A 13,834-nucleotide genomic window follows, 5' to 3' on the forward strand; every position below is an offset into this window, starting at 1 on the left:
AATCTGTGAGTTACATGCTGTACAACTGGAGAAGATGCCCTGCCCTTCTTATCTTAATCCTGTCCTTTGGTTTGTTAATTTTGTCTTCCTAGTGGTGTATAAATTGTTTTGAGAAGACATTTTCTCTCTAGAATGCTTCATAGGAAGCTTTATACGGTCCCCAAATTTAAGCCTCTATGTAGCTATCATGTAGAGCTTTCTTTGTTTTCTTCTGAACCTACAGGCAACCACTATGTGCTAATTTCTACTTCTCTAAGCATTCTCTACAGTTGCTTGCTTCTTTCCTTTATTCTTGTGTATGAGCCATGAGATGGCCTGGCTGCTTCACTTCCTCTCCCCTCCCTGCCCCAGAAACACCCATTAAGTCCCACAAATTAGCTGAAGTCTCTTTTGTTTCTCTTGTTTGCTTGTTACAACTTCCTGTGGGAGAATGATTACAGTATTTTTTTCTCTCATTCTTGAACCATGGCACTATTATAAACTGATAAACTATCCTACTGTCACCCTGCTAATGTCATCCTACTGTCTACTCACATCATCTCATCTTGCCTTTAAGCTCTCTCTATTGGTTCTTTTGTATTGCAATAGTCAAATATTAAAGACTTCATGCATTATAAAAAACAAAAACAAAAACAAAGGCTTATTTTAGCACATGTGATCCAGGGTTAAGAGCCTACATGTGGTGGTGACCTTCTCGCTGGCAGAATTTTGGGGTGGTACAGAGTTTCACATGGCTGATGACCAGGAATGTACACGTGTTTGTCTCTCCAGTTGTTCTGCCTGTTCTTTAAGAACAAATAAAACAAGCATAGATTCACTCATGGGGTATTACCTTAGTGACCATATCTAATCCTAATTACCTTTCAAAAGCCACATGTCTCTACACTCTTCCAATTAAATTCCCATCCTCTTAAAAACCTTACTGGAAGATTATACTCCAAGATGAGTTTCGGAAGGGAAGACACAATGATCAAACCATAGCACTTACCTTCCCCTATTAACTCATCTGAAATTATAAGGAATATTGATTGGCATTAAAAAACTTTCATAGCAATAACTATACTCCTACTTTACAAGTGTCCCTCATAAGCCTAGCATTCTATAAAGTGGTTTTGTGGACAGGGAAGTTTGTAATTTGAAGCATAATTAGATGCTTGGGAACACCAAATAATCTTTCCTTTTGCAAAGTCTCTGCCCACATTTTTTTTGTATATACTTTTAAATAATTATAACAAGCTTCTTCTTTGATGCATAGCTTAGCTGATAAGAATGCTAAAAGGAATCCCCAAGGGCCCACAAATGAAAATACAATGATAGCTGGTGCCATCCTGAGATTTTATTTAGGGCTCTGGTAAAAAGAAATAGCTTTTGCCTTTCAGGAGATGGAAAGATTGGAATACTACTCCCTCCCAATATCCTTCTCAAAATATGTTCTTCTCCCAAATGAGTATGTAATGAAACATAGCCCTCTAGAAAGGGGAGAAGTGAAAACTTGTGTCAGCAAGCATCTTACTAGCAACATGGAAGCCAAAAAAGAGGGTTAAAAAACAATAGTTGAGCATGGAGTGAGAGCCAAGACAGAAAAAGATATAACCATGAACTTGCCAAAGGCAAAATGCTATTTAGGGTCAAAACATACATGTAAGGATAAATAGCAAGTCTTTTATGCTTTTCTTCCTTTTCTCCCAACCCATTCTCAACCCCAGCTATATCCTCTCTTTCAGTGGGACAGCTATGTGTTTAAGTTGGAAACAATGGAAAGTGATGAGTACAGCTTCCTACTATGCTCCCCAAACACAGAATTGCTTGAGTTGGTGTTCTTTTGCCTCTCTAGTTGTTTGGAAAGGTAACTGCAACAGGAACCTTGCTACCAATTGAGTGGAGTCTGCCAATGCCAGTTAACCGCAGCACAGGGCCATTAGTCAGCTCTAGTTGAATACCTTTTTCTGACATAATGCCAGAGAAACAAACTCATCTTAAGTTACTGTAGTTGTGTTTTGCCTTTGATGGTCTGGATTTCTCTTTTATCACATGTACTAAGTATTTAATATAAAAATTCCATTATGGTCTCTTCATCAGAAACATAGATTTCTTACTTGTATATACCATATTCTATACAGAGTATAATATATAAATATACTATAATAAAATAGAAACTGGTAGCTAAAATGACTGTGTTTTTATACAAATAAAGAAACACAAAATTTTATGACTTTAAAAGAAAAGTATTTTTGTAATGGATAAGAAAGAACTTTCTAGATAAGGTACCTTAAAGGAAGATTGGTAATTTTGAATATAGGTAATTACCTTGGTCTGGAAAGATGGCTCAGTGGTTAAGAACAGGTATGGATCTTGCTAAGGACCTGTGTTCAGGTCCTAGTTCCTACACAGCTGATTCCATTGATAACTTATTAGAGCTCCATGCTTGAGAACAGGAAAACAGTTATGCTGCCTACGGGTCAGTAAAGACCGGCAGGAAGACAGTATGCCAGGACACTGGGAGACTGCTTTCGGGCAGTAGAATTACACATTTTCCCCCTTTTCATTCATTTTTCTATTTCCCATATTTGCTGCACTAAGCATAAACTATTAAGCAAGCCAAATGCTACTTTTAGGCCAGCATTTATTCTCCATTCTGGAAAGACCTTTGGATGTGGTCATTTATCTGAAGGCTGCTCACAGTGGGTTTTTTTTTTTTTTGGTTATTCATTTATGAATGGATATTGTCAGTGAGCAGGGCACCATTTACCTTTGTTATTTGTTGAAAATGTCATTTTTTACATTCTGCCTGTCATTTTGAAGAAACAAATGAAGCCAATAAGTTAGTGAGGCCACACATAAGAAGTCATGAAGACGCAATGGAAAGTCTTGGCATAAACTTAATGTGTCCCTTTGCTCTGCTCTTTTCAGCTCTTCAGTAGGTAGTGCACTTCCCCGGAGACGCTGCTGTGCGTATGTCACCATTGGAATGATATGCATTTTCATTGGAGTTGGACTAACTGTGAGTACTGCCTCTGTTTTTTAGTTCTGATACAGGTTCTCATGTAGCAGAGGGTGGTATTAGAACTCATGATCGTCTTGTCTCTACTGTAATCCCAAGTACTGGGATTATAGGTTATTTGAGATTACAGGTGTACCCTACCATGCAAAGAGACTGAACTCTACTATTAGAATTTTTTTCTTCACTTTTACTAACTTTAGTATGTCTTGAGGTTTGGGATTGTCATCAGAGATCCCCAAGATGGTGGTCACTCAGTATGACAGGACCATGGTTAATCAGATATCCATTCCTTGGTTATGTATTTTTTAATTAGTAATATTTTAAAAAGATCTTTAAGAAGACTTTTATTTTTGTCTTGTTTTATGTGCACAGGGATTTTGTCTGCATGTATGTCTGTGCACAACTTGAGTGCCTGATGTTCATGGAGACCAGCAGAGGGTTTCAGATCCTCTGGAACTGGGGTTACAGATGGTTATGAGTCTTGATGTGGGTGCTGGGAATCCAGTTTAGGTCCTCTGGATAATCCATCAGTATTCCCTACCTCTGAGCCGTCTCTCCAGCCCCATTTTAAATGATTTCATGGCCTTATATTAATGATATAAAGTCAAGATTTCATTGTGCATGAGCTGTTTCTAACAGAGTCTCCTACCCAGGGAAAGACTATGTTTGTGCCCCTCTGAAAGTCTGTAGCACTGAGAAATTCACTATTTGTTGGTCAAAAGCTCTTTTACTTTTGCTGAGTGGGCAGAACCAATTTTGCACGGTCATGGAATATCTTATATCCAAAACAACACTGTTCATTTACAGAGATCTGAAAAGTCATTCTCCTTACCCATGTCAAGCAGAGGTTTATGTTTGCTCTGAGGATGGAGTAGTTTCGGAGAGACTGACGTTGAACAGTTGGCATGGGGATTACACTGGGAGAAAGGGGTGGGGAATTGTTCTGTTTTGCTTTCCATGTTTTGTGTTCTTTTGTTAATACACCTGGTCCCATGTTTTTAGTAATGCTCTACTGTGCCATTTGATACTAAATATTTACATGGATTGATTACCTTACAGAGATAATGTCATAAGAAATTTCTTCTTTACTTTTCTCTTTTGGTATTGAGTCCTAGGATTTATAGGCATTCACCACCATGTCTGGCAGTGTGCTCTTTTTATTTACTGCATAAAATTTGTAGTTAATAGCATTGTTGTCTGTCAATTAGACAATAGCTGCACGTAGTCTTAGAGGGACTTACTGGCTTCAATTTGGGGACATATTTCATGTAATCACGACCGGAGGGCCAACGCAAGTTTTCCCAGCAGACATTTTCTTAAAGATTCTAATCTCTTGTTTTTGTTTTTGTTTTTGTTGTTTTGTTTGTTTGTTTGTTTCAGGTTGGCACACAAGATTTTTCAAGGCGATTTCATGCAACCTACGTTTCTTGGGCACTTGCTTATCTCATAGGTTTGATTTGCCTTATCCGAGCTTGTTACTGGGGTGCAATAAGGGTCAGTTATCCTGAACACAGTTTTGCTTAAATCTACCCCTGAATCCTTGATGCAGGTGAGAGTGTCCAGTAGTTCTTGATAAGCTCTTTTGGACACATCACATCATTTATCCTAGTGGATTCCATCCTGCTTTGTATAATAGTTTCAAGACTTTGTGAGTCTTTCCTGAACAGATGCTCACTACAGTACATTATATGCAAGTTCATTTTGCTGCTAGGTTATCAAACTTGGAAAAATAAAGTGCGTCTTTGTTCTTTTAAATCAATCAAAGATATTTTTGGATTTGTCATCACATGTTATGTCTAATATCAGTTTTTTATTATGTTTAAAACAGTTATTCCATTACTTGCTGATCTGTGACTATTCCCAAGAAGTGTTTATAAATGTTTCTACAATAGGTTCACATTTTTACTTACATTTTCAACAGAATTGCTTGCTTTAAAAATCTAAGCAATATGCATTTTTGCTTGAACTGCTTACTGTAATTTTAACCTAAGATTATAGTTACCTTATTCAGGAAAGAAAAAAACTGAGTGTACTTTCCAAAACTTGACATTCTTGTCAGAGAAGCATTTCTAGTTATTATATGCTTGTTTTTTGTTGTTTGTAGAAAGATACAATATTTTGGTAGTAAATTAAAATACTTAGGGTGAACATATTTCTCCACAGTTGGATATGTCAGATAAGTGTCTTTTCTCTAAGATTATAGAGCTTTTGCCTTTCATTTTTGTCTTTTTATTTAGCATTTACAAAAATCTGGTCTGGATTTATGGAATTTATTGTTGATCTGCTGGGTGTATCCCTTTATAGACTGGAGGAACTATTTCAGAAAACATGTTTTATAAGACTTCATCATCTCATCAAAGACATATTTACATGGTGTTGCACTCCCTTTCCTTAGACCATGGCAAATTTTTGAGATACTTGTTCAGCCATTTCTCTGTGAAGAGAACTATGGCGTCTTGCATTAGCTGAAATGTTAGAATTAGATTCTCTTACCATTTCTCAGCTGACCAGATATGAATGACTCAATTTATTCAAGAAAATGGATCAGAGATAAAGATCTTCACGGCTTTCTAAAACTTCGCTTGGGATTCATGGAGTCAGCTCTTGCACTGCCCGTTTTTGCAGTATTGGAGGAATTATTCAATCAAGAGTTAATGGTCTAAACTCTTTCAAATTGTAGAATTAGACAATGAGATGACCTGAGTAAATTAGTATGTGATTCCAAAGGACAAGACTAATATTTTAAATTATTTATGTTCCTGATTAATATAAAAATGTACTTACAGTGAAGTTTGGAGTGAAATACATGTAAACCTCAAGGAGAAAATGAAATGATAAATGTATAAATGCAGTAGCTCAGGATTATATGTATCTTTGAAAATACACTAATAAAGATTATTATTCAAAAATTGCTTTGTTCTGTCATCTTAAAAATAAGGTTTAGTTTTGAAAATTTACTTGAAATTTGCTCTGAAATATTCATATTAATGAAGATATATAACTTATAATGTTCAGTTATCATTTTTGTGCTATTTTCATAGCTATGTTTTCCTAAAATCATTTTGCATGCCATGGTATTGGCAGCACACTTGATATTCAGTATAAAGTAACCTCCTTTGTCTTGTCTTAACGACTGTACTTTGGAACAGCAAGGCATGTTGATTGTCAGCCCATCCTTTTCCCTATTGGTTTGAAATCTCACACTGTGTTATATGCTATTTGATAGTATCCTTCTGAATTACAGTTCTGGGAGATGTGTGATGGTTTTCCCACATACTCATCCCCATTTAGATCCCTTCCTGGTACATCAGTACTGTGTCTACGTGAAAGAATGAATGTACATGAGGGATGTGTGACTGCATTATTTTTAGTTCCTAAGTATACTTGGGTCAGTACTTGGCATTTTGAGCTAGAATATTTAGGTTAACAGTATAATGCCAGGTTAAAGAAAAAAGATCTAAATATTACCTAGAAGCAAAACATGTAAAAGATTGATATAGTAAGTGACTAAAACCTATACAAACACTTCAAGAACTAGTGTATGAAAAAATAAAAATTTAAAAATAAAAACAAATTGGAGAAGATATTTTCAAAACAGTTGAATCAAGTCTCTGAAATATGGGAAGGATCTAAAGGCAGGAAGAAGCAATTTATTAGAGGAGAAATAAAGCCAAACATGATGGCACACACCTTTAATCCCAGCACTTGGGAAGCAGGCAGGTGGACTCTTGTGAATTTGATGCCAGCCTGGACTACATAGCAAATCCAAGCTAGCCAGGGCTGCATGGCAAGAACCTGCTTTAAAAAAAAACTATGTAATTAAACATTATCATCATTTTAAAATGTCATTTCCTGTGTGTGTGTGTGTGTGTGTGTGTGTGTGTGTGTGTGTGTGTGTGTGTATGTGCATGCACTCACGAGCAGGCTCAGGAATCCATGCATGCATGCATGCACCCATGGAGGACAGATGCCCTGGAGTTGGAGTTGCAGGCAGCTGTAAGCTGCATGACTTGGATGCTGGAAATCTATTCAGCTGTTCTGTGGAAGCAGTATGAGTTCTTAAACACTCAGCCATCTCTCCAGCCCTAACAGGCATGTTTGTTCCTAGTAAACAGTGTAAATTAAGCCAAGAGATAGTACTTTTCCCCCATTAACTGATAATGAAAAAGAGAAGTAATATCCCAAGACTTAGAATATAAAAAAATCTCAATTTCCCCCTTCTCTTAGTCTCTCCCTCCCTATATTCTTTGGTAGCATAATTTTAAGAATTTATACCAATGGTGTTATAAGAGCAAATGTGTATATGATTGTTGTAATTTAAGAAAAGCGGTGCAACAGGGTTCAAGTGGAGGGTTTTTTTAATTAGGGGAAAGGGATGGTGGGGAGACTAGTCTGTGTAGTCTGTGGGGACAGGAGTAGCAGGACAGGGTAGAGAAGGAGAGGGAGGAGGAGAGAGAGAGGAACATGGGGTGGGGGTAGAGAAAGAGAGTAGGATAGGAGGTGAGCAGGGCCCTTTTAAAAGGGAACTGAGTGAATGTGCACAGGTGGTGCTCTTAGTGGCTTCAGCTGAGGGCATATCCTGCCAGAACCCTCAGGGTAGACCAGTACAGATGCCTGAATACTTACAATGTTGTTGGCCACATTTCTGTTAGTAAATATTAAAAAAGGAAATAGTTGTTTTTAAAAAGAATAGGTTAGGGTCAACCAATTATGGCCCATTTAACTTGTAAAATAAAAATGCAGCACTAAAAACAGATCTTGGCAGCGTTGTTACACAGTTAATCTGAGCACTCAGATGGTAGAGGCAGACGGATCTGTGAGTTCAGGGCCATCCTAGTCTACAGAGAGTTCCAGGACAGTCAAGGCTACACAGAGAAACTTAGTCTTGAAAATCCAAATAAATAAAAACATGAAAGATGAAATGAACTCAGTCACAAAGTAATGCCTGCATTTTGATCCACTTTGGGGAAAGTATGTGCCTGTACTCTAAACACTAGGGGAAAAAACAACAAAATGTTACCTCTGGATTATGAGAGACAAATGATTTAAACATTTTTTAACTACATTAATCATGGAAACTTCAAATTTTGCTCTTGATAAATACATTGGTATGATCATACCAATATTTGTTACATTTTCATTAGAATTTTTATACATATTAAAGCTTATTCTCAAATTATCACAAATTTGCTATCAGTTCTAATATTATCAATTCTGTGTAGTTCTCAGTGCCCAGTGAGTGTTGGACTCCGGTGTTTTCAGAAAGACCTCATGATAGTGACTTATTAGAGCACAAGGAACTTGTTTGCCCCCTGCTGTCCAAAGTGCTAAAAAAATTCCATTTGTTTTTAGAGGGGAAAATAAACCTATGATTAGACATTTTCTTTGAAAAAGTGTTTTAGTGTGTGTGTGTGTGTGTGTGTGTGTGTGTGTGTGTGTGTGTGTGTGTTGGGAGGACACCTTTTGGGAGTTGATGCTTGCCTTTATTCTGTGGATTGGCTTAGGTGATCTGCTTTGTGCAGCAAGCTTTTCTTCCCACTGAGCCATCTCATCAGCCCCGACCATGGTGTTTCTGACCATCTTTTCTGAATATCCCTGTTATTTTAGAATAAAGGAATCTAATAAAGACTTGGGCCAGGTACTGTGATAGCTTCACAAAACATGTTGTGTATTTACAGGCACCAAGGAGAGGGCTGTGGTTTCTGTTTATAGAATATGGCCATGCTCTTCCAGAGTCCTTCAAAGGGTGATTTTAAGTCAGACAATCTGCATTCAAAACAATCATTACTATGTAATACTGATGTTTCTACATCACTGTTTAAAATACTGTATACCAGATTGAACCCCCTCCCAGTTTTTCTCCCTTTTGAGTGAACCTTGACACAAGGTGCTATTAGAGGTGAATATCTTCAGAGGTGCCTAGTGGCCCATACTTCTAAATAAGGTGGGCCATAGTCTAAAACTAAAAGGGGGAATCTGTAGGGCACACGAGCCAGTCAAAGATGGCACTGAGGGGAAGTCTCATGGGTGAGTCCTGAGTTGTTTACGAAAAAAGATGATTGGTTGCCTAGATCAAATCAGATGCGGTCACTGCATGAACAGCTCGTGTTCAGTAGGTAAAGCCTAGGGTGCCTAGGCACGTGATAGGTTGACCTTTAAAACCACTGGCTGGCTGTTTTCCCACTCTGCAGTTTTTTTCCTTTTAAAGATGCTTGTTGTGTGGTAATATAAGAGTTCCTGCTTGACTAGACTCCCCGATGCATCAGATTGACTCCAGGAGGCTGGGAACGGGCAAGCAGTGCACTTACTCTTCCTGGGACCCAGCTCAACCTTCTGTGGTTGGGCTAAGACCCTGCATAGTCCAGCACTTCTTACACTTTATCCATTCATGAATCCTTATGTCTTGAGTATATACATATATGTGTATGTATATATATGTATGTATATGATATGTATATATATTAGACATACAAATAAAACATTTACTGACAATAACACATGAATTTTATTTATTTTATTTTTACGTTTAAATTTAAATTAGAAACAAGGTCGCTTTACATGTCAATTCCAGGTCCCTCTCCATTTCCCTCCCCTCCTCCCGTGCCCTCCCCCAACCCCCCTAATATCCCCTCATTTCCCCAGGGAGGGTGAGGCCCTCCATGGGGGTGTCCATAGTCTGTCATTTCATCCAGGGCAGGGCCTAGACCCTCCCCCAAGAGTTCAGGGTGAGAGTGCATCTCACATTGTTGGATGGGAGTCCAAAGTCCATGTGTATACTCGGGATGAGTACTGATCTACTGGCCAAGGCTCAATAGATTACCTAGGCCTCCTCACTGACACCCCCATTCAGCGGGTCTTGATCAGTCCCATGCTGGATTCCCAGGCATCAGTCTGGGATTCAAGAGTTAACCCTTGTCAGGTCAGCTGTTTCTGGGGGTTAAACCAGCCGAGTCTTAACCCCTTTGCTCATCAGTCCTCCCTCTCTGTTACTGGCTTTCTTGAGTTCAGCTCAGTGCTGAGCCGTGGGAGTCTGCCTCTTCTTCCATCAGCCACTGAATGAAGGTTCTGTTTCCCAGACTCTCTGGCCATGGTATTGTAGGCTGGCACTCCCTAGATCTATGTCTAAAATCCATATATGAAAGAGTACATGCCATGTTTCTCTTTTTGTGACTACGTTACCTCACTCAGGATGGTTTCTTCTAGTGTTATCCATTTGCCTGCAAATCTCAGGATTCCATTGTTTTTTTTCTGCTGAATAGTACTCCATTCAATAACACATGAATTTGATATTGGTACACATAAAAACTTACCATTGATTGATGATTAAAGCAAATTTATATACTAGTGAGATGGATGTGCTTGTTTTTACATAAAAAATAAAAACTGAATATTTGATAATGCATGGCACAGAACATCTGCATTTTCAGAGTTGATCATATTTGATTCTATATCCATCCATATTGCTTTGCACAAATACATACTTCAGCATGGCAGAAGCATGTTTAGAGTCATTTAAAAGTTGTCAATTTTGTCCTAATATGAAGAAAAAATTGATTTGTGTGTGTGTGGTATGCATGTGTACAGGTGTGTCCCTATGTACACACAGAGGATAGACAATGATGTCTATATTCATCTATATTCATCAGGGTGCCCATGTCAACAGTTGGTTTTTACCACTCTTCATGTCTCGTTCTCATGCCATCTACTGTCTGGCATTTCTTTTTCTCTCAGCCACGTGCACTTCTTTTTCTTCATGAACGCTACTATTTGTGCAAAGCTCTCTTGCGTATTACTTGGGTGACTGTAAGAACACCTATCTCTCTTACGTTGTGTCCTTCCTACCATTTTCCAATATCTTTCCCACATTGCTACTTTCCAAATGACCACATTGCACCTAAAATCCTTTAGTGCCTTTTGATATCCTTATGAAAGAAAATATTTTATCTTTATTTAGCTTGATGTGCTTCTGTAGGACTGAATTGCTATTATTTGTATTGATTCCTGTTTCATTTATATATGTGTGTTAACATGTATATATGTTAACATATAATTATATATGACATAATCATTAAATCATATATATCCATATATATCCCTTTGTGTTTTTGTTATTGCTAGGAATATAGCTTTTTATGGTACAGCTGAAATATTTTATTATGTATTAACAGAAACATTTAAAATAAATTTAGGAATTCTGGATTCCTACAGAGTAGGAATTGATTATAATGGAATATAGCTTTCTAAAGTCTCCTTAGGATTTACTTGTCTCATGAGACTTTCCTGGGGCCTTTTATTCCTCTGAGCCTTCAATAGCATCTTTGTAATACTTTGATTCCATGTGAATACTTCCACTACATATACCACACTCGACTTTGTCCATAGACACTACTGTTAATGGGTACCATTTTTCTTCTTGTTATATGTTCTTCAGCAATCATAGTCTTTCCCCCGCCTCAGTTTGTATTCTTAATTACTAGCACCCAATACACATCAGCCATCAAAACTATTTGCCTAGGTGGATGGGCCCAAATATTTAACACATTCATACAACAGTACTCCATATCTGTGGAGCTTCTGTCCTAGATCCATTGTGGATGTTTGAAACTGTATAGTGTTGAACCCTATCTACACACTGTTTCCTCCCTCCCTCCCTCCCTCCCTCCCTCCCTCCCTCCCTCCTCCTCCTCCTCCTCCTCCTTCCTTCCCTTCCTCCTTCCTTCCCTCCCTTCCTCCCTCCCTCCCTCCCTCCCTCCCTCCCTCCCTCCCTCCCTCTTTCTTTCTTTCTTTCTTTCTTTCTTTCTTTCTTTCTTTCTTTCTTTCTTTCTTTCTTTCTTTCTTTCTTTCTTTCTTTCTTTCTGTCCTGGAACTTACTTTGTGGATAGGCTGACCTCAAACTCACAGAGATCCGTCTGCCTCTGCCTTCCAAGTGCTGGGATTAAAGATGTGTGCCACTATGCTTTTCTTGTAAGTACATACCTACGGCAATATTCATACACAATAAGAGATTACTAGTAACAACTCTTTAGAAAACGGAATGAAAGAACATGCTGTTATAAAAATTCCAGAATCATTGTTGGGCTTTGGGAACATTATTGATAAAATACTTAGTTGGATATAAAGGAAATTAAATCTTGTCTGGCAATTGAGATAGCTATGAAATAATTAAAGGACATCTAATATATATCAAATGAATACAATGGACAAAGGAATGATTCAGCAGTGCAAGAATTCATCAAACTACCCAAATTACTTCTGAAATAGTCTGCTCATTATCTTTTATATATTTTTTAAAATTAATTTTTGTATTTAAATTTTTTAGCATTATGTATTTTGATCATATTCTTTTCTATCCCCCAAGTCCTCCCCAACTCTCTACCCACCTAAGTTCACATTCTTTTTCCCTCTTAAAAAATATTCAAACCCACAGAGACAGCTGACTTGAACAAGGGGGAGCTCTTGGACCCTAGACTGATGGCTGAGAGGCCAACATGGGACTGCAGACCCCCTCAATGTGGGTGTCAGTGAGGCCTAGGCAATCTATGGGGCTCAGGGTATTAAATCTGTATTTATCCCTGGCAAACAAATGGATTTTGGGAGCCTATCCCACATTGAGGGATGCTGTGTCAGCCTGGACACATGGGGGAGGGTCCAGGCCCTGCCCTGAAGGAAATGACAGACTCTGGATATCCTCCATGGAGGGCCACACTCTCCCTCGGGTGCAAAGACGGATGGGGGTTCGGGGGACTGGTGGGATTGGGGGGACTGGTGGGGGTGCTGGGAGGAGGGGAGGGAGGGAGAGGGAGCTGGGATTGACATGTGAAGCAAGCTTGTTTCTAATTTAAATAAAAAAAGAAAAAAATATCCAAGCCAACACCAAACTAAATAACATCAAAAAACCCAAACCACCCTCATCCCCGAAAAAAAAAAAAACATCAAAACAAAACAAAACCAAACCCCCACAAAATAGTGCTGTAAGGATTCAGGCATTATGCTGGCCTGCCCCTGTCACCTGGCAGAATGCACTCAGGCAGTACCCTGGTCAGCCCAGGGTTCCTTGACTACCAGTTTGCACTCAGGTACAAAGGATCCTTTAATAGAAAGATCCCGCCCACCTACACTTTCGTTCCTGCTGTTCCTCTGGGGCAGACTGGACTTTTCCTGTCTCCCTCTTCTTTTCCGTCCTCTCTCTGTCTCTGTCTCTTTACTTCTTTTCTTACCCCCCCAATAAAACTTTCAATATGAGTTACATCTACAGGTCTCTTTCCACTTCTGCCTGCTGTCCATCACCCGCCTCCCAAGCCATTACACGGAGACTTAATATTAATTATGAATGCTCAGTCTTAGCTCTTATTTCTTGTTAACTCATAACCTGTTTCTCTTCATCTATGCTTTGCCTTGGGACTTTTTACCTTTCTTTATATTTTACTTTCCTGCTGTCCCTACATCTGGCTGGCCCCAGGCATCCCCCTCTCTTTCTCCCTTGAGCCCTCCTCTCTTCCTCTCCCTCTCTTTAGTCTACATTTGTCATCCTGTTTATCCTCTTTGCCCGCTAGCCCCGCCTATCCTTTCTCTGCATTCAGCTCTTCATTAGGCCAATCAGGTGCCTTAGGCAGGCAAGATGAAACAGCAACACATCTTTTCACAATTAAAGAAACGCAGCATAAAAATGTAGCATACCTTTACACAGTTCAAGTAATATTCCACAGCATAAACCAATCTTTACAGTTAGAGGAATATTCCCTAGCATAAACAAATGGCCTCACGCTCTTACCGCACACCTTCTTCACCATGGTGGACTATACCCTCAAACTGTGAGCCTAAAAAGACCCTCCC

General features: G+C 38.8%; 1 protein-coding gene across 1 annotated transcript in view; it reads left to right on the top strand.

The window, feature by feature from the left end:
- Pip4p2 (phosphatidylinositol-4,5-bisphosphate 4-phosphatase 2) overlaps positions 1-5,910 on the top strand; it is a 57,745-nt gene extending 51,835 nt beyond the window's left edge. The window contains exons 6-7 of the mRNA XM_005066822.4: positions 2,911-3,001; positions 4,382-5,910. Coding sequence (XP_005066879.1) covers positions 2,911-3,001; positions 4,382-4,525 — 235 coding nt within the window. The 3' untranslated portion in view covers positions 4,526-5,910. The remainder of the gene's footprint in view (positions 1-2,910; positions 3,002-4,381) is intronic.
- The last annotated feature ends 7,924 nt before the right edge of the window (positions 5,911-13,834 follow it).

This window comes from Mesocricetus auratus, unplaced genomic scaffold (genome assembly GCF_017639785.1).
Source record: "Mesocricetus auratus isolate SY011 unplaced genomic scaffold, BCM_Maur_2.0 Super-Scaffold_6730, whole genome shotgun sequence".
Lineage (NCBI taxonomy): Eukaryota > Metazoa > Chordata > Mammalia > Rodentia > Cricetidae > Mesocricetus > Mesocricetus auratus.